General features: G+C 41.8%; 1 protein-coding gene across 3 annotated transcripts in view; it reads left to right on the top strand.

Moving 5' to 3' along the window:
* Nucleotides 1-203: 203 nt before the first annotated feature.
* Nucleotides 204-27,092, top strand: part of ZEB1 (zinc finger E-box binding homeobox 1) — a 127,532-nt gene continuing 100,643 nt past the window's right edge. For 2 of the 3 annotated variants that reach the window (XM_063324514.1, XM_063324513.1), the window contains exon 1: nucleotides 204-374. In XM_063324514.1, coding sequence (XP_063180584.1) covers nucleotides 317-374 — 58 coding nt within the window. In that variant the 5' untranslated portion in view covers nucleotides 204-316. Of the gene's footprint in view, nucleotides 375-1,332; nucleotides 1,349-27,092 lie in introns of those variants that run through there. The other variant, XM_063324515.1, reaches the window with a different exon arrangement.

Here is a 27,092-nt window from a genome sequence, read left to right as displayed (position 1 = left end):
ACGGGGGTCCCCCCTCCTCGGCGGGTCGGGGGTCCCCGGGCGGCGGCGCGGCCGCCCCGCAGAGCCCCCCCAGGCCACGGCCGCCGCTCCCGGTACCTGCGGCCGCAACTTTTCCCCCGCCGCCGTTCAAACGTCCTGCCGTAAAGCGCCCGTCTCCCCTGGCAACAAGGTTCCGGCCGAGCACTAGGTGTAGGAAGGTGATGTAAAAGTAAAACCACCCAGTGTCGTAAACCAGGTCCGGGGGGGAGGGGAGGGGAGGGAGGGGGGAGGGCGGGGGAGGAGGTGACTGGAGCATTTAGACACAAGCGAGAGGATCATGGCGGATGGCCCCAGGTGTAAGCGCAGGAAGCAGGCGAACCCGAGGCGCAATAACGGTCAGTCAGCCCGCGGGGCAGCGGCCGGGCCGCGCCGGGGTGGCGGTCGGGGCCGGGGCGGGGGCCGGGCAGAGCCGTCCCGAGCGCGGAGGGGGGAAGGTTGGGGCGGGCGCGAAAGTAATTCCCCCGCCGCTCCTCGCCGGGAGCCCGGCTCCCTCCGCACCGTTATATCCGCTACCTGGTGCCTCCCTCCCTCGCCTCGCCGTCCGCCTCCCTCCTCCGCCTAGCGGTGCCGCCTCACTCCGCCGCCTGTCCGGGACCGTTACACGCTGCCTTCCCCCACACGCCCCGCGACCGCCCCGCCGGGGACCGGGATCGGGCCCCCCCCCGCCCCGGCCGCGCCGCCGCCCTCCGGCCCCCGGCGGGGGACGCCGAGCCCCGCGGGGAGCGGCGGGGAGGCTCCGCCGCCCGGCCGGCCTCGGCAGCCCCAACTCCGAAACTTGTTACCTGCGCGCCCCGGCGGAGCGGGGCCTCCCCGCCCGCCTTCCCTCCCCCCAACCCCGGCCCTACGGGCGGGATCCCCCCCGCCGCCTGCCCCGGAGCGCCTGCCCGCCGGAGTTCCCCTCGCTCGCCCGGCAGCGGGCCGGCTCCTCGCTCCCGGCCGGCGCCGCGGGGCGGGCTGGCGTTCGCCATTCGGGGGGCAGCAGTGGGGGACACCAGCCGTCACCGGGAGGGGGGGACGGAGCGGAGCGGGGGGGCACAGCCGGCGGCGGGGGAGGCACTGTCGCCGCGGCGGGGGCAGCGCGGCGCGGCCGCCCGGGGCCGGCGGGAGGGGACCGGCGCCCCCGCCGCCCGCTCGCCGCTTTTCGCCGCCTCCTCCTTTTCCCCGCCGAGAGTTGGTCCCCGGCGGCGCCCCGCGGCCGCGCCGCCTCCCCGCCCCGGGTCCCGGTGGGGAAGGGAGGGAGGGAGGGAGGGCTGCTGCCGGGCGGCGGGGGCGGGCGGCGAAGTTTCTTCCCTTCCCTCTGGCTTCGGAGGTACCTGTTTGTATAATAATGGGTGGTAACGGTTTGGCCGGGGGCCCCCGCTCCGCTCTCCGTGCGTGTGTGACCAACTGCTGCAGTCTATATAAGGAATTACATTTACATTTCAGACTTAAGGGCAGCTGTGGGGTTGGGTTGCGTGTGGTTCCCCCCCCCTTTGGTACGTGTGTTACTTTAAGATGCATTTGGAAGGTACACGGTGGGGGGAATAAACGCTCGTAACACCCACTCTCTACTTGTTTTCTGGAAAATGGAGAAGTAGTTCGGTCCTCGTAGCGACTCTTCGCAGTAGGATGTAAAGCAGGAGATTTTGTAACCTTCCTTGGCAATTTTAGGTTTTATGTGGCATTTCCTGTGCAGGGTCACAGATAGGAAGGCTTTCGCCTGCGATCCGAGATGTTTTCATACGCAGTGAACGGTCTCTGAAATAGATCAGAGTCACGATCGGTGCTTCTCCTCTCTAATCCTGGCTGTTGCGGGCGTAACGCGGTGATAAATAACGGCCTTTCCGGGGGCGAACGAGTTGATTTGATTGCTTTGAACTTAGGAGGGTTTTCTTATTTTTGCTGTGTGCGTTTTCTAGCAAGTATTTTTGTTTGCATGCTCACGTTATTAATTCCTTGTCCTAGTGTAAATATTTATATTTAGCTCAGGATTTGGCTGTGCTAAAGGTAAGTTTGGAAAGTGCTTTTCTTTTTACCTTATTAAAAATGTTGATGATCGGAGAAAGGGGCTTTTCTTGTTGCTGACGACATGTGTGTGACATGTGAGTCTGAACCACCCAGCGTCTGTGCAGGAGCTGTAAACATGTTTACCTGAACAGGAAAGAAAATGGATTTTTCTCTTAAAGATCCAGTGATGTGAATATCATACTCTTAGAGCATATCAACAGATGACTGGAGAGGGAAATTCTCTGAAAACCTAGCTTTTGAAATCAACGGGGAAAAGAGGTTCTTGATCGCTGCAGCAAATGGCAACTTGTGCAGGTAGAAAAAAAAGATGGTGTTTAGTTTTCTCCTGCATGCATGTCAGCCCCCTCCTGTCTGCTGCTTTCGTTCTCAAGGGAGGGATTTATTTACCAAGCTTGCTGTCAGTGTTTTTCCTTTGTGCTTAATATTAGAAAACCAGATTTGAGGCTGTTTAGCACAAAACGTTTTGTCTGCAGCATGTATCACTCGCAGAAAACAAAAGGTGTATAAGATGTGGTATCATTCCAGGTATCTTTCATCATTCTCACTTTTGGACCTTATCACTGCACCCATTTTATTACAAAAAGCCTCTGAGTCTTTATCAACTAGTGCTGCAAGGTAGAATTGTAGTGTGTCTTGGTTTAGGCTGGTTTTGGTTCCTTTTTTTGAGGAATTAAAACCAACTTAAGTTATTGTGTATTGAAGCATCAGGATGGGTTAGATAATAGATTCTGGATAATAGAGATTTCTCAGCAGTGGGTGTATGTTTGACTTGCAAATATTTACTAAAGAAATTGGCTAGAAAAATGTTAACCCTTTAAACTTATCAATAAATAAGTATGAGATTTTTTTCTTCTAAATCTCTAAATGCACTTTGCTTTTATAGGTGGGTATCGTCTGTTAACAAGACATCACTGTACAGGAGATGCTTCAGCAGCTGGCTTGTTCGTAGTATATACTAAATGAATTTTGTGCTCTTCCAGTTGCCTTTTTTCCCCCTTTCCCACCGAATGTGAGTTTATTGAGGAGAGATTGGACTTGATCTTAAAGGTCTCTTCCAAGCAAAACGATTCTATGATTCTATAGTACTTCGCATGCAGTATACCACTTAATAATACTGGGTTATGGCATTTAGTAACTATATTGTAAACTTTCCTTCTGTTTATTTGTTGATAAACTTAACACAGCTGTTCTTGTACTGTAAATTTTTGTTGTTTTTTTTCTTCGGTTTGTTTTGTTGTTGTTTTTTTTTCTCTGGGAGCCAGAACTTATGGCTGCCATCCTGATGCATTAACTGTAGCTGGAAAGACAGTCTTATCTTCTTAACTCTAGAGCTGGTACCTTGTTTATTGGTAGCTACAGGAGATCAGCAAAAGAGCTGACTGGCGCTGCCATTAAAGCTTCCACTTACACAAAAATCTGGCACTTCATACCTGAAGAAAACTATTCTGTGTCATTGCCGTTACTTCTGTCCAGTACACAAAAACATCCACTACAGCAAAAAAGTTAGCAAACTGTTGGGATGATGGCACCGTTCTGATAAAATAGGCAAACAGCGCTGATCGGGGTCTCTTTTCCTATCTACCTTTTCCCCTTCTCCCTTCCTTTTGATAGAGAAAGGAGGAGGAGAAAAGTGGGATGTGATTTTTGCCAGTCATCTGCATTGCCACACTATGTGAATCCTGTGTGGACTTTAAATAGATTCAGTATCGGCAAAGGTTTTCTTGCTCTGAGTTGGCTTGCAGGATCAGGATTTCTTAGCTTTCTTAGCATCTTTTATATATATTACAGTATTGTCTTGATTTGTTTTAAACAGCAAAACTAAAAGTAACACATCTTGTTCTTCAGCAATGCTGTGAGACAAGTAAAGCAAGCAAAATATTTAAAACTTCCCTTACTACAGGGTTAAAAAGATACCAGCCTTTTATATTGACGTTCTGAAAATAACATGTGCTTTCTGTTTTTCAGATGCATATTTAATGGTAAAAAGAAGAATGTATGAAACTGAGTAAATTCTGCATGCTATGAGGCAGGCTTTTTTTTCTTGTTTGCCCCTGGTAACAACGAGTAAAAGGTTATATAGATTGACTTGTTAGTGTGCTGTTTGAGTTGCTTTACAGTTGGATTTCCTCTATTTTTATTAGATAATCATTTCATGTAAAGTTTTGTTACAAAGCGAAGGGCTGCAAGAAGATCAGAAGTGCCTTTGAATAAGGCAAAAGCATGGCGTGTTTCTGTTAGCTCCAAGGTGTGAACTACTGGCAGGATGTCAGGCGTTAGTGATGCTGGGTTCCTTGTCATGCCTTTCTTCTCTTGCTCCCCTCCCTTTCTTTTTCACTAGGTACCGTGTTTTCACTCCAGCATTAATTTAAATTTGCAATTTGGGAATTGAGGAATGTTTCCCGAGTTTAAATTCCAGGCACGGTGAACAGGTCTACATGGACAACTGAATTAACTGTTTGAGTCCAGGGAAATCTTCTCTCATATAAACAAGTAATACTTTTATTTTCATGTTAACTACTGAAATATTATGGGAATACACTCAAAAATGTCATTATCCCTTCACTATTCTCTCAGTTATTTTTAGTTTATTTAGCTTGTTATTTTAACAGTTGTAAAGCAGGGTGTTTTAAGGTAATTAGCTACCTGAGGCAGAATTTTCTAAGGTGATTAGCCTGAAACAGTTTTCCTTGCTTAGGGGACTCTGGTGAACTGGCTGCTGAAACAGTTGATGAAAAGTAGCAAGCAGATGAAACTTTTCCTCTGACACAGGCTTCTGTATAGTAGAAGTCATTTTTTTACTTAAAAGTCTGAGGATTTGACTCCTCTGAACTCAGCCCAAATTTTCTGTTGAACGCTTTCTGTTATATCAGATATTCCTCACCATTGAGTCTTTCTGTCGACTTTAGGCTTTATTACAGGTCCCGTTAATTAGCAGCGTTACGGACTTCCGTTAGGCCCTTGCTCTCTGCAAGCAAGCTCCTCGTCGGCCGTGCGGGGGGAAGGGGTTCTACAGCAGGTTCTCCTTCCCCACTGGGACTTGGGTGGTGGTATTAAGCTGTCTTTTCTTCTTACAGAAGTTTTACAGTTTGGGTAGGAGGCTGGAGTAAACTAAAGTGAAAAATATCAGTGTGATGCCTTTCTTCACGTGGAAATGTCTATTTTAATAGGGTTTAAAATGCCAGTGAGGGATGGCAGACGTTTTTAACACGCATGGGACTCTATTACTATGTTAAAGAAATAAAACCAAGTTCTCTGAAGCTTGGGTTGTGGGGTTTTTGCTTGTTTGTTTTTTAACTGATTTTTGAGCAAATGCTCCCTATTGCAGGGAAACTGCTGGAACTACAGTATCTGGCCAAATGGCTCTTAAGAATCCCTACTTCTAAATCCAGTCATTATTATTTACCTAAAATATAAGCTCATTGCTTTCAACTCATTAGCTGTTTGTAGTCATTTCAAAAACTCTAGGTAATTGATATTGCAAGCTGATTAGAATATGGTGTGCTTCGTTGACTGTAAATCCAATATTTAGCAGTACATACTGCATCTCTGGAGATCGTAATCATAAAGATTCTACTTGTGATAGGTTTCACAGAAATACACAAAGTAAGAGGTTGAAAAACAGAAGTAATTCTGGTTTTATATAGGCTTTCGTAGTAATTTTCAAAGTACAGTTCCAGATGAACTTTCAAGTGCTTTATATCGATATTCCTGATGTTCTGGTCATACGTCTCTACATTTTTCAGAAGATCTCACCAGGTAGGATCTTCTCCATTATGGGCAAGTAAGCAGGACCTGGCTTGCATCTGTGGTCTCAGAAACTTTGCTGCTTCATTCTGGCAGCTATAATAGGCCTGTTATTTTTGAGAACTAAATTCTCAAGTGACTTACCCAAGGTCACACAGGAAGTCCATAGCAAGACTGAGTCTCAATCCATTTTTAATCCTTGGGACTGCCCTTGCATTTGGCTTGATCTAGAGCCTTAAAGAAAAAGAACAGATTTATCATTTAGCGGTTACTATTCTTTTCAGTTTAAGTATTTAAACTCTTTCATATTTATTGTTTTGAAATACTTGTGCTTTCAGCAAACAAGTGGCAATATGCAAAACTTAATTTTCTCTGTAGTCATTTTTAGATGCTATTAAGGTAGTATCTTTACTGGTGGTGTTTCCTGTCTGCCTAGTCAATGTTGATGTAATGATGTGCTGGAGAAGTAGAATTTTGTCTTCTGGTGTTTTTTGTATTCCCAAGTTCAGTGATCTGTAGGTAGACAAATGCAAAATACAGTAGGAGGGAACTGGCTTAAGACCTACACTGTTAACATCCACATCCCTACTCTGATGTGTGGGGTGTTTAGAAGACTGTTTCCTTAGAGGTTAGCATCCAGGCAGAGATGGTTTAATCAGATATTGGTTTTGTTGGGACAGTAATGACTAAAGAAGAGTCTCAGCATATGGCTGGTATTTCTAATATTTGAAAATGATTGCTACGTAAACTTAAAAAATGTAAGTCCTCCTTAAAACAAAAATTCCTCAGGAGCACATAAATAAATGTCAGGCCTCAAAGTCAACTTGACTGGGACAAACACACGCCAAGTCTAGGTCTTACCATCACTACTGTTTGTCGCAGGGGGCTGCTGCTGCTAAGGCAGAGCCATGTGGGAAGTGGCTATGGGTGCAGGTGGGTGCTGCTCCTGCCTGGGGGGCCTGGGCAGCGAGAGGCACGGCGGGCATGGAGAGCAGTCTGGTATCTTCATCAGTGAAGACGTGTGGTTAGCTCTAGTCAGGAGACGGGGCGATAGAGCAGTTATGATAAGGGACTCTTTTCTTGTAGAGGGAAGTACTGTTTGAAATAATAATTAAAAATCAAGCAGAAACCCAAGCACACCATGGAGAGCAGAGGGATGTGTGCGTGAGTGGGCAGAGTGCATGGGCGAGGTGAAGAGCGTGTGAGAAGGAGGGAGGATGCGATAGGGAAGGGAGTAGTCTGCTTCTTGCTGAAGGTCTGATACCTTATTTCTGATGCATCTTTGTGGTCTTCCAGGGAGTGATGAATTTGGTGCCTGGTTGGGTGCATAAGAAGATCACCGTGGGAAATAGCTTTGACCTCAGTTGACTAGATGATGCCTTGATGCACTGGAATTGTTGCGGGATTCTGAAGGAGTTTTGTGCGTGTAGCTTTCTGTGATGCTTTCTGCTTCCATGTGACGTTGGCACGTTTTTTAAACCTCTCAATAAGCCATTGCCTCTGATATTCTGATCGAGTGAATTTCTTGAGCTAATTATCAAGCGCACAGGTATTTCTCACAGTCTCAGTTTGCTTTCCTGGCTGTGTAGTTCCTAACTTCTTATTTTTAAGTTATTGGGAAGAGTGACAGAAATTTTATATTTTTAAAAACTCTTCACAGTTGTAGCATTTTAATCTTTGCTTGCCCTCCTGTTTTAAAGAAGGAATAGAGTTATTTTCAGTTTTGTGCTGAGCCTCAGTTTGTTTATTAAATAATCTATTTGTCCCTTTCTTGCATATATAAGTAGAATTCCTGTGTGGCAGTGGAGGAAAATGGGAAGCCCAGTCAAGAAGAGCGAGACTTGGTGGGTAAAATACTGACTATAGTTAAATGCAGCATAGCTTTATAAATCTATTTCAGTACTCCTGAGAAAAATATGACAGTATGTAAGGACCTTTCAGACAGTAAAAATATATGTCCTGAGTCTTCTCTTCCTATATCAGGGCCTGTATATCTGATTCCTTGTGTGAGTACCGACAGATTACATTCACGTATTAGGAGGATAGGTGGTGGTAGAGCAGAAAGAAGAAACTTGTTAAGTGTGTATCTGTCCATGTGGAGCAGCCGCCAGGCGGTGATTCACATGTTTCAGTTGGTTAGTGCTGAACATATTAACCAGGGTTCTTTAGACTTGTACATTTGTCCCTCAAGGAACCTCAAATAGGGAAGAAAGGAGGGTTTTTTACTTTGTCTCACCCTGTGCTTTTTTCTGATGCAATTACTGTAATGTAACTGTATCTTTTATTTTAACATGCTTTTTCAGAGCAACAGAAGTTAACTAAAAATATGCTTTCTCATCTTTGAGAAGTCAGTACTGTTTGAAAGCAGCCTGTTTCAGTTCTGTCCTTTTCAGCTGTCATTCCCAGCTGTCACAGTCTCCTTGATGTGAGGACTTTACCCCTGTTGTTGCAAAGCAGTTTGGTTAACAACTGCTGTCACCCAAAGGTTAAAACCTGAAAACTGGCATCCTTTGTTGCTTCCCTTACAAATGTTTGCTGTTTGGTAGCATCTCCCTCATTGCTTTGCCTTCAATGTGTTCCATTTGTTCCAATGTGTCTATTTTTGGAGAACTATGTAAAGCAAATGAACATGTCTAATGATGAATGTATTCTTCCGGATGTGTTAGGGGGCTCAATTATGACTGAGGAGAGAAAGTAAAAAAGAAATTCTATCCTGTGCTGAGATGACATTCCATCCTATCCAATTAGGATCTGTAAGTACGAGTAGCAATCCTTTTTGAGTGAAAGGACATGTAAAATTACTTCTTTAAACACTAAGAACCCCATAAGAGAGAGACTGGAGTGTATCAGAAAGAAAAGAAACAACTTTTCCTTAACTATCTCTTATGTACTTCTTTTAAGTATGTTTTTGGATTTGATGCAGATATCCTCTGTCTTTTTGCAAGCTCTTGTGTTTTTTAGCTTCTCACAAGTCAAGCATTAGATTGGGAACATTGGAGGAGCTGGCAAGAGCGCTGGAGATAAATGGATTATAAATCTGGCCTTTCACTGTGATCATCCTGAGCATGACTTTCATGGATGACACTTGAAGTAAAGGGGTTAAGAGAGTCTGATGTGGTAGAGAGAAGATTTTTACCTTGAACTAGTGTGCCTGTCCTTGTTAGGATCAAATGCTACTTGGGCCAGTGACGCTAAGGAGCACCTTCAGTTATTGTGATATGAAATGTTTTCATTATTTCAGCAAACATCCCTTTTCAAATTCTGTCAGGCAACTGACAGACACTGAGGGCGGTTTTCTGTTCCATTTTGTGGAGACATCAGTCCACAGAGTGTGTATCGGAGAAAGCAAAATGAAATTACAGAACATCACAAATATGGCATGATTGAAAAAGGCCTGGGGAAATCTGTTCCATCTGAAAAAGTGCAAACTGAAGAACAGAAAAATCAGACTTTAATTACAGGGATTAGGTTGCTTTTTGCTAAACTGGTACATTTGACATAAAGAAGCAGGTTGGGGTTTTTGTTTGTTTTCCTAACACCTTCCCCCTCCCCCAGTCTAACGTAATTTTCTTAATGCCCAAAAACATAAGAATGATGAGTTGTCCCTTTTTCTGAATACACTTCATTTTAAACAGTTTTTCCCAATGCTTTGAGGAATTTCTGCCTTGTGTCCTTTCAGGTATACATCAGGTTTTTTTCCTTCTTCCCACCTTCTAGTCCATTTTATTCTTTCTCTTAAGTTCCCGTATGCTATCTACTGTAAGTTGTGTGAAGTTCTAGACTGCAAAAGGAGGTACTATTCAGTATCTGTAACCTGTTTATTCTTCTGTCCTGTTCTGTTTATGTCTTTCCATAGCCTGCCCTTTTTTCTCCTAGTATTCCTGGTACAGCTATTCGGTAAATTTAAGCGAAATAGAACTAGTCACATACTACTGGATTCATTCTTATGTTATTGTTCACAGGAAGGACCTAGGTACAGTTGGCCCCGCAAAGAGCGTGAGGTGTTGAATAAGGGCTTTGAAGCAGAATTGGAGCTGTAATGACTGGCTTCCTTCCCTGCTGCTGTCCCTTCCCCTTCCTTGCAAAGCGTTTTCATTTGAAAAACTAAGGTGTGGTCATTGGGCATATCTATTCTCAACTTCCAGTAATTTTTTGCTCACTGCTGAGCTACACCATAATTACATATGCAAATGTAGTATTTTTTTCCCCCCTCTTACCTTGTACATGTGGGAGAGAAAGATAAGGTTGCAGAGTGCCGCCAGGGATGGTGCTGCTGTTGAGGAGGTGCTGCAGATGGCCACAGAAGGAGAGAAGTACTCGTCCTGCAGGACAAGACTCATGGGGGATTTCAGAACTTCTGTGACTCAAAGGCAACAAGAAAACACTGTTCTTGCCAACTTTAAACTTCAGATAGGAGCACATTGTTGGACGACTTGTTATAATAAGCTATTTGATACTTTCTAGCTACTGAGTGCTAAGAGTGAATTTGCATTTATAATAAGAACTTGTTTTGTAGACGTATGTATGTATAGTTGCTATATCCAATAATTTAATCTATTAAGCTGCCTTGTATGCTCCCTGTAGTAACACATAGTAAACTCCTGTTGTTCATAACAGTGTTGTAATGATACTAAAACCACAGAGACTGAATCTGTGGAAAAGACTATTCTGACAACTTCTGCTCTTCATGGTAAGATTTACCTTGTACTTTTTCCAGATTTCAAATTGACTGACATACTGTATTCCTGAAACCCTAAATATAACTTACAACAAATAGTGGAAGTAAGATAGAATCAGTCCTATATTGCAGTAAAAATGCTGCAAGACTCTTTCTGCACAGAAGTGGAATAATAACTTAAACAGAAACGAGAAGCAAAATTGAATTGGTAGTTGTAGCATAGGAAAAGGGAAATAGTTCCAATGACACATAGCGCAGTATAACATGCCACAGTTCTCTGTATTTCACCACGTGATTAATCATGCCTTCAGGGATCAGCCTGCATAGCTGATGTGGTAGTTACACGATGGAGAAAGACTTCTTAAAAGGATGAGCCGGGTTTGTACCTCAGCATGCGAGTGACTAAAACTAGTGGCAGCCTTTCTGTTTCTGTGAGCTAAGCCAGCTCACAAAAGAGGGACAACTCTAGCTTTCCAGCTGCAAAGGATACAAATAGAATTAGTCGAATTAAAATCATGATACACAACAGAGGTTTATGATCCTCACAGAAAAATCTTACAAGGTATGTGATGCAAACTGTTCCCTGTAAATCTGGCTCTCAAAAAATACTTTTGCCAGTACTGCCTCTGAATCTGGTGAGATGCTTTCCTTCAGAAACAAAATAAGTAAGGTATTTAATTCCCATATTTGCTGGAGTTCTTTCCTTATTTTGGTATGAAGTGGCAAGCCTTCTCCATTTAATTGCCCCAAGCTCTTTAAAGAAAATAATTAAAAAGCTCCTTCTTATGCAGTATGATATGCAAAAACAAATGCAGTGAAGTGATTTGCATATGTATGGTGTCACAATAGTTTGGGATACAGGAAAGAATATACAACTTTTTACAAACATCAGAGTTCTTTTCTGAGCAGGTAAGAAAACAGAAATGATGAAACTGAAAACTTGCCCAATCTCTTGTTCTAATAGTTTATAGTTGCTTATATGTAGCCCTTATTTCGCCTTTCTAACTTTTGTGAGTATTTTTTTTAAGCATTTTGAAGGTCTTGTATAGCAAATCCCTAGAACAGAAAGATATTTGTGATTCCGCCCCCCCCACCCCCCCCCCCCCGAGTTCCAAGATGCTTACTTACTAAGTAAAGCCTTCCAGGTTTGTGCCTTAATGTTTCTTAATAGGCATCCTACTTAAGCAGTTTTTTGTTTGTTTGTTTGTTTTTTTTTTTAAATGTCTTCCCCAGCCCATCTACCTTTACAGAACTCGTATGTCTTCCTTCAACCACAGAAGCATTAAGTAGGACTGCAATCAAGTGTGTGTCTTGTTGGTTCTTGGGTCTACTGTCAAGCACTTGGTAGCTGAAGTGTGTGTGCGCTTGCGCAACCGTGTGTGCTGTGCTGTTTTCCTGCCTTTTCCTTTTGTCTGTCAAGCTTCTGGCTGATAGCAGATTAGCCATCTGAATGTGGGCTGCAAAGAGTAATGGGCTGCACAAAATGCCTGAGGCTTCTTGCATACAATAAAATGACTCCATTATAAAGCAAAAAATGACAAGGCTGCCATGGAGGATATCTGTATTGGGGAGATGGAGAGAGTAGCCTTTGGTTTATGATCACATTAATGGGCGTAAAATAAACTTATTTTTTTTTCAACTGTCAAAAGTATTCCTAGGTGCTTTGCAGAGTAGTGCTGAAGATCCTTCTAGCAGGAAAATACAGATGAGCTAAATGGATGGTGTACTACCACTTGCTGTTCCTGCTTGCTCTATATGTGTCGGGGAAGGAAGGGAGTAATAGCACTATGGCTCAGTTTCATTTTCACCATGCAGGTGTATTTATTTTTTTTCTTTTGTTTCAATTTGTTTATTTCTTGTGTTTTGATTAGTTACAGGATTACCTAATCTGCCCTGCAGAGTGTGTGGGGTTTATTAAGTCTTTTGGAAGATGTGCTAATACAGATTTGAAGGAAAACGGGCCAGAAACGTGGCTGACTGAGACAGAGGCAATCCAGATGCTGGAGGAGGGTATAAAATACAAAGCTGTAGTGAGTTGGATCAAGTAGAGACACAAGTCGGTGTGCAGGAGCAGTAGCAGGAAAAATAGCTGGGATTCCTGTCAAGGCTTTGACAGCTATACTTACCCACTGTAATAATCTGGTGTTTTTTAAAAGCAAACAAACAAAAAAAACCCCAAAAAACCCAACCAACCCTCTCGATTGTCTGCAGTTTACTGTATCTGTAAGCAATAGTGACTGGTTTTGCCCTCCTAACTTCCAGTTACAGCTTTCAAAAAGATTTTTTGTTTGTTTGTTTTATGGCATGCGAGCTCTAAAAGGTGTTCTGCCCCCAAAAAAGGTGCACTACTGTCGTTTATGCTAAATGGAGGATCTTTCTGGATTGTATCTGCTTGGGAAATGAAGACAGCTTCTGATAAACGTGGGCTTCCAAACTGGCAAGTCAGCATAAAAACAATTTGGTATGTAGAATATGGAGGAATTATTAAAACATGGAAAACTGGTCCTAAAATGCTTAATTTTAAAGAAACCTCTTGACTGATATTTGTTTGTCTGTCACTTGTTGGAGTCTGTTCAATATGTCACTGTGGGTACAACCTCAGTGGACTCTGGAAATCTGTGCTTTAGCAACAAAATGTACAAATTACAACTTGTAATAAATAAAATAGGAATACCGTTTGAGTAACCTGTGTGTTATTTTTTTTCTCATTCCGTCAGCTGCTGCCTGGTCTCATTGTGGCTGTTCTGGATGTATATTCCACTTGTTATATGGACCGTGTCCCTTGAAGATCTCCTTTTAGCTGCACTTCACACGCTAACTCTTCCCCAGTCTCTTGGATTGATTTTCCTTAAGGGAAACCACTCCTCAAAATGTATACTTCATGCTTACTTCTTTCTCTCCCTTCCCCTCCCCAATAAAGTCATCCCTCCCCCATCACCCCTAAAGAAAAAGGAAATAAATTAGAGTGATTTTTGAGACTGATCATACCATGGAGCTCCGCAGATGCTGCTCCTTTGACAGCAGTATTAATTCACTTTACATGCATTTTTATTTTGCAGTTCAGAATTGTTTCTGTGATCATATGAGCTTTTTATGGTGCTGAAGACTATAGCTGCTTATGAAGAGAGCTGGCGATAAAACAGAAGCTTGGTTAACTGTCTTTGACAGTGGCTAGTCTGTAGATGGTGACAACTAAAATACGTTCAAGGCTAGTTTATTAAGAGAGGATCTGTGGGGGGGTTCTCATCTTTCCTCTTTCCTTGCCCCATGTGATTGGTGTGGTTTACAATAGGAAGCCACTAGTTTCTGCAGTCACAGGTGGGAAGGAAGGTAGTCACTGGTAGGTAATGCAAAGACATTTGAGTGAAAATAAGAAAGTCAACTCTTTTATGGGAGAAGGAGGTAGCTACACATTTTACAGATCTTTCAACATCTGTAACTTAACTGGCACTACTGAAAGCAGTATATTGCACAGTAATGCCGCTTAGCAAAGTTGCATTTATGAATATGAATTTAAAAAATGTAGAACTATTCTTGTCTCTTATGTGACTTTATAATCATACTGAGAAAGGTATTGCTGCCTTGGCCTGACATGACTACTGTTGTGCCATGGCTGGTTTTCAGTACAGATTTGGGAAGTTGCAGAATACTGAATACGAAGTGGTAAAACAGTTCAAAGCTTTACTTAACCAGAAGGAGAAACATAGGAAATACAGTTTTCATTGTCTTAAAGGTATTTAGATAATAGAGAAAAATTATTCTTTTGGCAGATAGTTTTACTTGTTGTCTTCTGTAGTATTCTGGCTATAACAGTTGAGTAGCTAGTTAAAACACCATGTATGAGGAAACTTTGCAGGTATGAAAGAATCTATGCTAAAATATTCCAAACATCCATAAAAAGTCTTGCGACGGGGTATACCGTGAGGAGAGGGGGGGAACTTACAGTTCTTGCTTTCTAAAGTTGCATGATTGCTTTTAATCAGTGGCAAGTGGTATGGTACGTCAGTCTGTCTGACCAAGCTGTAGACCATTTCCAAATATCCCTTTTGGACAAATTTGCTGTAACCAGGAATTTTTGAGAACTTTAACTGGGTCTTGAACCCGCTAGTTTGAAAATAAACATTTAGTTGACTGGTGTGGTCGAGGTTCTATATTTGAAAATACACTAGTAAAATATAGTTGTGATACTAATAAACAGGATTATCTTTCAGTTTTAACAGCTTTAGGGTTGATAATATCGCTTTGTTATTTCTCATTGGCAAGTACTAGTGTAGCAGAGTTGGAATCCTGAGTTTAGGACATGACAATTACGGCCACCAGCCACAGAGCTATAGAGTGCCTGAGGTGGTGTAGGGGAGAAGTCTCAAGCCTGGAAATTCATATTTTTCAGGTTTAAAAGGTAACCAATTTGGAATATTTATCACTAGATTTAACTCAAAGTACAACGTACTTTGAAACTTTTGTCTTTTGTTGCTTATTGTAGTGAGGAGAGGGAGGCAGGATCTTAATGTCTTCTCTGTAAAGATGCAGCACTGAAGATGCAGTGCTTGACACAAAATGAGATGCCTGGAGGATACAGGCCTGCAAGATGCCTTCTTGTATCCTCCCTCCAGTTCTGCTTTCTTGAGACCTGATGGACAACCCTTGCCTTAAGCTTTGGCAAACGCAGTGCTGTTAATATGTGGAAACTCGTAGGTTTTACAGGGATTTGCTGTTGTACCCTAGTTCTGCCCATGTAGTTACCTCAGTTTTATTTGTCTGCTGTTTTCCATAGGTAGAACAGACGTGCTTCTGCAGTAGAAGAACTAGAGTATGTGGTTTTGTTATCCGAGATACTGTTTGTTTCCATCTTTTCTGTGTGTTGTAAACCCTGTGTTAGTCCTGGTGACTCCCAGTTTTGTGGGGTTTCTTTTCTGTGAGTAGAAAGAAGAGTCTCTTAGATGTGCTTCAGAGACAGATGTTAAAAAGCCTCATGTGTTTTCCTTATCTTAAAATCAAGTAGTTCTTATGGGAAGTTAACAGTGTCATTATGATGTTGCTCTCCCTCCTGGCTGAGGTAGTGAACTCCATCGTGCTATCTCATCCAGCTGTCCAAGAACTTCAAGATTTTAAGATATGCAGAGCTACAGTGTATTTTCATCTCCTTTCTTCCCCCTCCTCCTCTTCCAAGCAAGACTATTTTAGAGAAGGGAAGAAACTGCTACCAAAAAACTCAAACTCAACAAAAAAGTCAAATAAATGTTTTTGAGCTTAAGTAAGGCTTGTGATTATCTCTGCTGTAGTAATAGGTGGTTTAAGTTTCTTGGAGCAATTCATGCAATTCTGCAGAACCTATGTGACTATTGCAGAGTACTTCAGTGGACAGTGGCTGTTATAGTAAGGAACTCTTAAATTTGGGTAACTTGCAAAGACTTGCAGCAAATCAGCCTGCAGTGTAAGACAACAAGGAGTGTCAAACTCTGCTTTGGAGGAAGTATGTGTTCAAAATTGGATTCATTCACATGTGCTTGCCTTTAGATTTCCTTTTGATTCATAAGGGTGTTCTGGAAAACCACACAGCCAAAATCACGTTGATATTACTGCCTTGGATGCTGTTGATGATATCCGATCAATACCTCTGACGTGTGGTTAGTTGGTTGTTTTGGGGTTTTTTGTTGTTGTTTTTTTTTTAATTGAATCTTATTCCTCTGTACCTTACAGATTCCTAAAGTACCTGGTAGCCATCACAGCCGTCTAGAAAATTCAGAATATTCTAAAACTAATAAGCAACTGCACCAACATGACAAGTCTGCTGTCTTAATGCAGCATGATAGAATAGGAGGGATTTTGATACTATCCTGAACACAACCTGCCAGTCATTAGGAAAGCAATGTGCTTTCTTCCCACTGGGGGACAGAAGGGATCTGGAGAGAACTGAGCCCTGCCTTGCCTTGTGATGTCTGTGTTGTCATCCTCGTAGTAACACGTGAGGAAGAACAATGTTTTTTTTAGTCACCTCTCCTGTCCCAAACCCTTTAGAAGCGTGTCCTTATTTTTGATGTTTTTCTCCATTTCTGCAAGCTGGTCACTCATGGAAAGCCTGTTACATATGGGTTTCCGTTTAGGCATGGAAGCTCTGGAACAAAATATTCAGTCTTTGAGATGATGTCAATCTTCTATTTAAATTGGATTCTTAGTTATTCATGGGGGAAGGGTGCAGATGAAGTCCTATTGGGCATCTGGAGGTTTGAGAGGGCCAATTTCCCTAGCCAAAAAGAACAAGCATGTTTTGTGTTTCTTTGAGAGTTTTTTTTTTCCCATTTGTCAAAAGGATAAAGGCTGTCTTCTGCCCAAAGGTTATTTAAATTGATGCCTGAGTGTATGAGATGAGAGCATGTAATGCAACTAATTCCTGTCAGCTAATGGCACACATCCCACTAAACACGGGCTGTTTTGCTACTTCCTTGAGAAGCAGCCAATTGCGGGTCCTGTATCGTTTGTTACCAAATTGTGTGCCATTGTTGGAAACCTCAAGGAATAGAGGCTGCTTTTTGACAGATGCACTCAAAATGCCCCTGCATAGGAGCTAGGAGTAGTGGTAGGAGATGTTGATGCCCTGCCACTCAACTTTGGGGAAGTCTAGGTTGCTAATAAAGTGACAAAAACCTGTCGTGCTTGCCAGCTATGGCAAACCAGCATCCTTATGTGAAACCACCTCCTGCAATAAAGTGAGGTTTGAGATTTTCTCCAGTAAAAAAGTCTACCGATGTTTACTGGTGGCAACATGCTATATTATATGTAATACGTAAAGGCATGTAGTTGCTCCTAGAAAAACATTGCCTCAGAAATGCAGCTTTTTAGCAAGCAGACCTCTTCATCAGCAGTAAAAACAAATAACAACTTGTTTGCTGAACTGTGACCTGTTTTGGAGTGACAGTCTTGCAGCTTGCTGAATCGACAGCTGGGCTTACCACTGTGCTGCCCGTAGCTGAGAGTGCGCTTCACAAAGGCTTTGGAAGAATACATTTGTTTTCCTGCGCTGCTGTTATTTCTCAGCGGGTTTTCAGTTGCTGCTCCCCCACTTTTCATAGCCCTGAAGCTGCCCAGACTGCTACTGTTTCGAGCTAGTTTCTAGCTTGAAACCTTCTTTAAACATCCTTAATGAAGGCTGGAAGACTCGAATAATATTTGATAAACTGAGAAAATCAATGGAAAGTTATTTAATAAAGCTTTCTGAGTTCTCTGGTTTAGCTAAGTGATTTAAATGTGACTTTTTTTTTTCTGCTTGAATCAACTGATCAACCTTTAGTTAGGTAGAAAAAACTGTGAGGTTTTTTTAAGGGGAGTAGGCATATAAATGCTTTGTTCAGACCTTCTTTCTAATAATAATTCAGTATTCTGCACGTGTTATGTGAGTTGACATCAAGAATCTGGCTAAAAAGGAAAATTATTCGTCTCTTCTAGATGAGATGGTGCCAGTTGTGAGGATTAAATGTTTGCCCAGACGTTTATATTATCTCTGAGCTAAGTTTTGATAAGCACGCTATAAAATATTCTTGGCTGGCACAAACTATATGTTGGTGTCTGTGGCAATGGAGGTTTAAACTAGTTCATTTTAAATCCTAGCAAGCAGCAGCTGAAACGCTGCTGAATGACCTTTGACATAGGGACCCATGAATGCCCCAAGTATGATTTCACTTTCACCACGTTCTTTGTGAATCTGAATGCTTGTCAAATCAGATGTGTGTTTAGACCTTTTCACTGAATGTGCTTAGAGGGAAAGAACAAAGCCTGGGGTCAACTTGGCATAATCCCTGCGTTTATCTTTATTCTATTATAGTGGCTTGTGGGGGATGGAGTAACTATTCTCTATGAGGTGAAAGTGCAAGTAGAGTGTAGGTAGGCTATCCGTCTTTTCTTCCAGACTTTCCCAACAACCTAGCTGGTCTCCCATGATTTACTTGCATTAATGTATGGCTGACTAGGCAGATTGTTGGTTGATCCATGTGATCTGCTATTTGTTCTTCCCGTAGTTATTTTGTAGCTGCTGCACCTATCCGCTGATGTGAACAAATCCATATAGCTTGTCTTGGGTAGCACATGCAGAAATGGGTCTGTGTTACACAGTGCTTTGTTCTCCCCAGTGGAGATGGGACAGGAAATAGCATGGATTTTTATACTACAACTACTTCTGCTTCAGTGCAAATCATCATTTTATTTTAAGAGATGAACAGCTTAATATACTGTACGGTACATATGTATTTTTTGCTTTTGCAGGCTGTTAGTCATACTCAAGTAAGGGGTGACTAAGTCTGTTATTACCCATTCAAATTGGGAAAGCCTTTGTCTCTAAGGGAAGAACCGTAGAGTTCTACTAAATGATTGTTATAGACTTTTTGCAGTATTTTTAGATTTTACTCCTGTGGTAGATTCACTTCACAATACAGGATTGTTTCTGTGTGGAGCTGGAGTGGTCTGAATCTGTAAACGAGCTATTGTGTGGTAAAGTACAAGTGGGTGGAGGAACTATATGACAAAAGGCCTAGTTACCTTTACAGTTTGTTCGCTGTACCTCATACACTTTGTTTCAGAAGAAAAGCACTATTCAAAGACTTGAGTATAAGGAGGCAGTCTTTCACACGAGGCTTGTGGGAAATTTCTCTCCGACTTGTGGGTTTTCAGCTTGTGTAGATTTACCCTGCGCCTTCTGAGGCTTTGCCCGAAACGGCTTAGCGCGGCTCTGAAGCCCCCACACCTCGGGGGCGAGCACTTCCTAATCTGACACTTCGGCCAATATTTTCCACCTCACATGTGCACTTGTTTAGTATTTTTTCTGTTTACTTTTTAATCAAATGTTGCAAAGCTTATTGTTAAGTGAGGGTTTGTTGGTTTTTAAGGGCTTCCTTAAACTCTCATAACTCGTTCTCATTAACTTCAGAGATTAAAAGCAACATTAAGCAACAAGGACATCTCTTTTTTTTTTTTTTTTTTTAACTGATTCATTTTGAAAGCGTGAGCGAGCTTTTTTTATTTTTTTTAAACTAAACTTTGAAACTTGCTGTTCTCAGTGTTAAATCTGCAGTTCCCTTCAGCTTCTTCCACACATTTCACTGTTTACTTTCTCTTTTCATAGCTTAGTGGGTAAGTGCTTAAAAACCTGTTCATTCTGCTTGAAAACAAATGTGCTTCACTCAGCACCCAATTTTCAGATTTGAAACACTTTCACACCAAGGCTTGCTGATGAGCTGGATGGGTTTGGGGTTTGTGTTTTTTAAAGGAGAATTAAGTTATTTCAGTCCACCGTGGAAGAGAGGAGAAAGGAGTGCTCTGGGGAGAGCAGGGCGCTGCTTCTCTTGCCCGACCCAGGCGAGCTGGGCTGGCTGAAGAGGAGCGACTGCTCCGCTCCTCTGCGGGACATGAACACCCAGAGTGAGCACCTGCTTCCATCGCAGAAACGACTGAAGGAGTCCTCAGGCTCACAGGTTACAGCCCGGCACATGAACTGGAACTAACAGGCTCCAGCCCAGCAGAGTAAATTTAAAATGAAGCAGCGGAGGCCTGGACATTTGCCCGCGTTAGCTGTCTGTGCTATGGAGGCAGTAGCCACTGGCAGGAGGGCAGAAGAGGTATTTGGGGTTAGGAAGCAGTCTGATAGGGTTTCAGTAATGGCTTTCATTCCTTGTTAGCTGCATCCTTTCAAGTTTTGCATGTGTTGGAGAGACACATCTTCAGCCTCCAGTCTGTTTAGCGCTACCAATAACTGCTCTAGGAGAGTGATTCTGGGGAACCTACTGTCATCGTCATCTCTTGCTGCTTTAAGGAATAGGTTTAGAGCCTTTGTTCAGCACTGCCAAGATAATTTTGCTCAGAATCTCAGACAGGTGGAGGAGCACGGTGTGCTTTTTTGTGAGTTCCCCACCGATTTGTTCACCCTCCTCTTTCCCATCACAACCTGCCGTACTCCACTTCTTTGGATGTTGCACTTACATACCTGAGTGTCACCAGCCTGCATCCAGAAGCCTGTGTATCCAACTGTGGTGTCTTTATTGCATGCTTAATTTAATTGTGTAATGTTAATGGCAGCAAGAACTTGCATCTTAAAACTCCCTTACTCTTGCAGGCTCTAAATGAGTAAGTTATATCTAGAATATCCACCTACAAATATATGCCACAGTGTTTACCAGTTTCACAGTACAGTAAAACTCTGAACAAATCCATCATAGTTGAGTGAAACTGATACATGCTTTTCAGAGCTGTTTATGAGCTCTCATCTACTAATCTTCGGTACTTGTAAATAATACCAGAAAATCCTTTGCTTATATTAATCAGAACTAAAAGGCAACAGTCAAATGTTCACTTTTGCAACAACAAGTTTTTTTTAATTGGTAAATCAAGCCTCGCTTTCTTAAAATGCCACTTATACTGTTACATAATGGCAGCTTTTCTTCTCTTCTTTCTGCCTCCCTCCTCTTCTGTCAGGCTGTGAAACTACATGCTGTGTAAGAGTTTCTCTTTTCTTTATGTTCTCCTTTTCAAGACTGTTTCAGTCTTGAGATGGGAGGTTTTCTAGTAACTAATCACAGAATGATAGGTGATACTCCCGTGGCTGGTCTACTGGCTGCAAAATCTGCTGAGTTCCCTCGGGGTTTTTTAACTTCTACTGGTGTGAAGGTGGGATTTGGAGAAGCAGCTCTACCAGCTGTGAAGTGAAAAGGCAAAACGGGAGGAGCAATGCCGAAGGACACAAACCTGCTGTTTCGTACCAAGTTGCGAAGTAGTACATCTCCTAGTTGCTCTTAGGGCCTTCTAAGAAGGTTAAAATAACTGTTCTCCTTCTGCCAGCTTCAGATGGGAAGACATGCAATAGGGAGATGAAGCAAGGGAGTAAATTAGTGGCAGAACAGGTAACAGACAATCAAACCTGCTATTAAGCAGCATTTCTTAAGTGATGTGAATATTAAAGAGGCAAAGCGCTCTTTTTTTTTTTTTTAACTTATACAATGCTAAAAATCCATCACAGAAACAGCAAAACAATCTAGCTGTGTGCTGCTGATCTAATTTCACAGTTGATCACAAATGCAGTTTAAAGAGGCAGCGATATACTTTAGTAATACCAACAGTTGACAATTCAGGAATGTAAACTTAACATGTCTGATTTTAAATTTCTCTTGCTGTCCTAAACACAAGTGCCTGGGGAAATAAATGAAGTGTAATGTGCCTTAAAGGCTGTCTAATTTGAAATAGTTTAGACCATAAAAGCACAGGCAGAAGTGCATTCAAAGCCACCATTCCTGGCGGAATAGCTGACCAGAAGCCTGCCATGTGGGGGTCCTTCAGCTCATCTGCCCCTGCAACTTGCCACGCTGCAGAATCTGCTTGCTAATTTGGAAAGCCTGTCTTCCGAGGCCTGGAGCCCACTGGTATAAAGAGTTCCTTCAGACTCTACTGAAATCTATATTTGCAGCATTACCACTATGCCCCACTATAGTTTTGAGCTCTTGAAGAATATAAGTGTGTTGCACATGTGGATGGCCTCATCTTAAAATGTGAAAGAAGTGGTTTTGACCCCAGGTTTCCCCTCTGCCTGGGGACAGTGGAGTTGAGCATGCCTGGCTACTGACAGACCCAAGGTTTTTGTTTTTACTTTGAGCTTTAGCTAAATATTAGCATTTGGTTATGTTGTAGAATACTTTATTGCAAAGGGAAAGCTAGAAGTTACCTCACCTGTTCATTTAAAACTGATTTTGGTCTTTTTTAAGTAGCAACTACTACAGACTTAAACGAGCTGACAGCTCTGCACTGCTCGTATTGTGGAATTGTTTTCTTGGGTTTTTATTGGTTGGTTGGTTGGTTTAGTTTTTTTTTCTTGAAGCCAATCCCATCCCAGTAGCTAAGAGGGAATAGAGGGTGATGAAAATAATTACAGATTTATGTGCTCAGGCAAAATAACAGAAAGGTTGCTACTGGGAATGGCTTGACAAAGTATTAGATGAAGGAAATAAAATTCCAATAAGCAAAGGTTTAGGGAAAGCATTAGCTCTGGTGGTCCTGATGAAATCTTAGTAAAAGTGTTCATATGACAGCTTTTGTGGCACTTCAAGAAGACAGAATAATGCAGAATCAATGTCACATTATTTGCAGTAGTATTTCATTCAAATCTCCCTGTATCTGCTGCTTGAATCTATGATTTTACATCCTGGTCCTTGACCGAAAAATCATTCCTAGTCAAGCTGGAAGGCAACCCAAGAGAGAAAGAGCTAATGAATTGTAGAGAGAGGTGTCAGTCATCCTCTACCCTGTAGAATCGTGGTCACTGAGAAAGCTGGGTGCAGATGAACGCCTCAGTAGGCCAACTGTTGGCATCTCAAGGGTCAACAAGAACGTAGCCTGTGCGTTTTCTCTTCTGTCCTTTTCTGTAACTGTGTGATATTGAGGGACTGAGAGAGAAGGATGTTAGCCTGCATAACTGTCAAACCTGTGGTCCAAGCGTTACTCTGTGGGCAAGCAATTGAGGCAGTACTTGGCTCTGTCAACAAGTGGATCTATGGAAAGCGTAGGATGTGGAGATTGTACCCTGTATTTATTTTACCTCGTAATTGGGCCAGATTAAGAACAAGTGGTCAATTTACAGCAATTCAGGGAAGTGGTACTTTATTGTCATATTGTAGCATCTGAGCATGCCCTAACTCAATTTCTCCTGGCTTCTGTGGTGTAGGGTGTTTTGTTTTGTTTTTTTTTTTTTTAAAGAATAGATTGTTTTCTTTCACTCAACCTTTATTTATTTAGTTAGTTAGTTTGTAAGTCCAGTGCTAACTATGTATATATAGCAGATGATGAAAAATGTGGCACAACTATAATGCTTGCTTATTAAAAAGAGAAATACTTGTCAGCCCTTCCCTGCTCACACAGTTAATGAATGAGGGGTGTTTTCCCTGACCAGTTGCGCGCTGGAAATCATTCAGATGTGTTGCTATTTTTGAAGACAACTTTTGTAGGGCAGAATCTCTGCCTCCTTATGTATATCTAGAAACCATTTGCTTTTCACGCAGACTGAAACTTGTATGGAACGTAGTTCAGGAACTCAACTTGTGCTCTACTAGCAGGCTTTCCTATTATACCAACTCACATTTTCTCATGAGAGTCCTTGTGCAGAAAAGGGTTTTTTAAAGGACCGTTGTCCCAGCAGTTGCTTACAGCATGTGTATGTTTGGCCTATCAGCATGCCCATGTACTTTGGCTGTATAAACTGTAGGGCTGGCTCACAGACTGGAGCACCTAAATTTAGATGACAGGGTGTGAGATCATTGCCTGCGCTCCCGTTATAGTCTGCAGAGATCTAGTCAGTGAACCTGAAGAGCTGTTCAGCTGACTGAACATAGGTATCTGCTTCATGATGAGCAGAATAGTTCTTTGGATACCATTGATTATAGTAGGAACTTAAACAGGTAGTTCACGTTTAAATTCCTAAATCTAGGTTTTGTTGTCTGTGAGCTGTATCTCACCCTAATGCTGTTTTTATCTCTAACAGCTGAAAAACTGTTTGTTCTTTTTTGCTATAAGAACTCCCCTTGTGAAAGTGTTACTTTCTTTTGAAAATTATAATCATGGTTGAAATTCCTGAGTGCTAAAAGCTACGCCTTGAAGATGATACTTAATGCTTTCTCTAACAGTCTGACCTTAAGTATCTTTCAGTTCTGTGGAACTCATCAAGTTGTATCTCAGTTCAGCTGGGAAGGAGGCATCCTGCCTTGCCCCTGCCCCATGCACCTCCCTTCAGAGCATCTTGGTGTTGAGCTGTAGCTGACCCATCTGACTCAAGTGAGGTTTCTGCTATCTCATAATGGGAAACGAATGAGCTTCTTGCAATCAGTATGCTGCCTTGAAGTCTTGCTAGGAAACAGCAATGACATTGTTATGTTTTCTTATTCAGTTGCATGTGCTGTCAGAGTTGGTCACAACTAGCTTTTAACTTATAATGTTAATTTCTGTTGATTACTTAAATAGTGCTTTTGTACTGAATTGGTGATCACAAGTGAAACTGATATGTGGGGCATGGGAGCAGAGAGGTTTGGTAATGCAAAAAGCTGCTCGAAGTGTGAGATGTCACTATGAAGAACTAAGGTATATTTTTTTTAAGAGCATTTAATTTTTCAGTGCAAGGGCATTGAGTTCAATGTGGTTAAAGTAATTTCTAGTTGTTTTCAGATCAAGGAAGAGGCAATTGTCTAAGCAGCTTGGACACCAAAGTGTCTTTTCTTACTCCCTTGTTCGTTCTTTCTGTTATATTAATACTTTGTTTTTAAAGGTTTCTTCGTAGCCAGGGAGTGTCTCTCTGGATACGCAGACATCTTGGATTTTGCTGTGTCCTCGATATGGAGAGTGCTCACTAACCACCAGGTATATTCTTTACGTAATTAGTGAAGTGATGAGGAGAAGGGACAGAGGCAAGAACCTGAAGAATGGTGCTTAAACAAATAGATGGCTTTAGTTTTGTGCAAAGCTCTAGCTGAAATTCCTCCATCTTTTAATGTTCACGCTGTACAGTGGGTTTTTACTGTCTTTTTTCCTTTATTTATGGAGATGAAGAGACTTATGTTAGAACAGGATTAGGTTTGCACCATTGCAATAACTTAGTTTACTGGTGAAACACACAGTAGGTGTCCTGTAGGAATTCAGCTTGTAACTGTCTCTTATAAAATCCCGGCTTCTGACATCAAGTGATGGGGTTGTTTGAACCAGCCCTTCAGGTGGAGATTTCTCGGGAGGAGACTAAGCGGGGACTGTAACTCCCTTCTCTCTCGAACTTCATGCTGTTGTGTTTTTCAGTGTCTTGTTCAGCAGATACTTGTCAGGCTGCATGAATTTGTATCCTTGTGCTTCCTTCTCTTCCTTCCCGTAACAGTATCAGAAAAGTATCTGCCTGCTTTGAAACAGCAATTGGTATCTGTTTCTTCTGTTGTGGCTTTTACTTGAGAATTGTCAGGTGACTTAAAATTCCAGAGGTGCTAAGTCTATCTGCATAACTATATTAGAAGTTTTACATTAATTTCTCCAAATTGGCCTTGAAAAGAACTAGTTTAATTTCATGGACTGAACATTATATTAATATATGTCTGTAGAAATCAAAATCTCAAAGTTACACAAGATCTGTTAAAAGTCACCACATTCCTTCGGTAGTCTGCAAATGTGATGTTTGAGTGAAGATGGTCTATGCAGTTTCTTTTGATCCTCTTAAGTTAGTGTAAATTTTAAGACGACTTCAGGAAATGACGTTTTTGGTTTGTTTTGTTTTTTTTTTTTTTTCAAAAACATATTTTTAGCTGTTCCAAGTATGTTTTTGAAGAATTCAAAGCCACCTGTTTGATAGCTAAACTTATGAAATGTAACATAGAAGAAACTGGTGGCCTGAAAATAATTTGTCCAGTATGTAGCAGTAAGTAAGTGAGGTTACCTACTCAGAAGGAATCGTCACTTGCTAACTTTTCGTGTTGACCTTTTGGGGATTTCAGTCTTGAATAGCTAGCTTCAGCTACAGTGTAATTACAGAAAACACTAGAAAGTTCTTCACGCTGTAGTTGCTCACTGCTGTTAATGTGTGCATACCTTAGAAGGGGTAGTCCTGAAAGACATTGATGTTTGTGGTGGCCAGCTGATTGTGGACTTCCAGGACTCTCAGAAATGGCTCCTTGTTTCCAGGAAAATGCTAAGGAAGTGTATATATGTCACTAGTGAAGACCAGAGCTAGGATATCATGCCCGCTGCTTGTGCCAGCTCTTCAGAATGGTTGCCAGCATAGCATGATATACAGGAAAGATTTGTGTCTGTGTTCATAACAAAAACAAAAACAAAACCAACCGACCGACCAACCAACAACAAAAAAAACCCAAAACCACCACCAAGAAGAAAAAAAATTTACATAAAAATTGCAGTAAAACTACTAGTGCTGTGAATAAAGAAGCATAGTTTGAGTTTACCCGAAAGAAGGATAGGAAGTGTTGTGGTAAGTCTCATAGCTCAAAGGAAGGAAGATGTGAAAGCTGAAGTTGGGTAGTTCTATCAGGCAAAGGTAGATATATATTGCGTCTCAGTAGTTACTTTTAGCATAGCTTCTGCTTCTACATGCCAGGTTTTAAAAGACGGTTAAAATTGGGGAATTTACCAAAAGTTGGCTTGTGATGTCCCTAAGTGAATTTCTTAAATGGGCTTTAAAAAAAGCCTTTCTAAATAGTAGGTTCCAGATTAACCAGAAACTGTAGACTTCTTGAGTTGGTGGGTGAAACTTCTGTGATCTGTCCTACTCAAGATATAAGACTAGGTAGTCATGCTGATATCTGTTTTTTAACTAGGGGTGGGGGGAACACAGTCACACATCTGTGAATGAATTACGGTCTAGATAAAAAATGTCCAGTATTTATCTTCTGATAAACTTTTCCAAATACTGGTTACTTAAGAAAAGTTAATAAAAACTTATTCAGATGCCGTTTAGTTAAAATAACATGCATGCAATGTATCTCTAAGTTTGAAGAACAGATGCAGCCTTTTTCGTAAATATTCTTTTATAATGTGTATCTTCTACACTATGTCTTTACTTAAAATGAGTATGTCTGCATCCCTCTCCCATGGCAAAAGTGCATTGCTGTGAAAG

This window comes from Chroicocephalus ridibundus, chromosome 2 (assembly GCF_963924245.1).
Source record: "Chroicocephalus ridibundus chromosome 2, bChrRid1.1, whole genome shotgun sequence".
Taxonomy (NCBI): Eukaryota; Metazoa; Chordata; class Aves; order Charadriiformes; family Laridae; genus Chroicocephalus; species Chroicocephalus ridibundus.
This window is presented reverse-complemented; position numbering and strand designations above follow the sequence as displayed.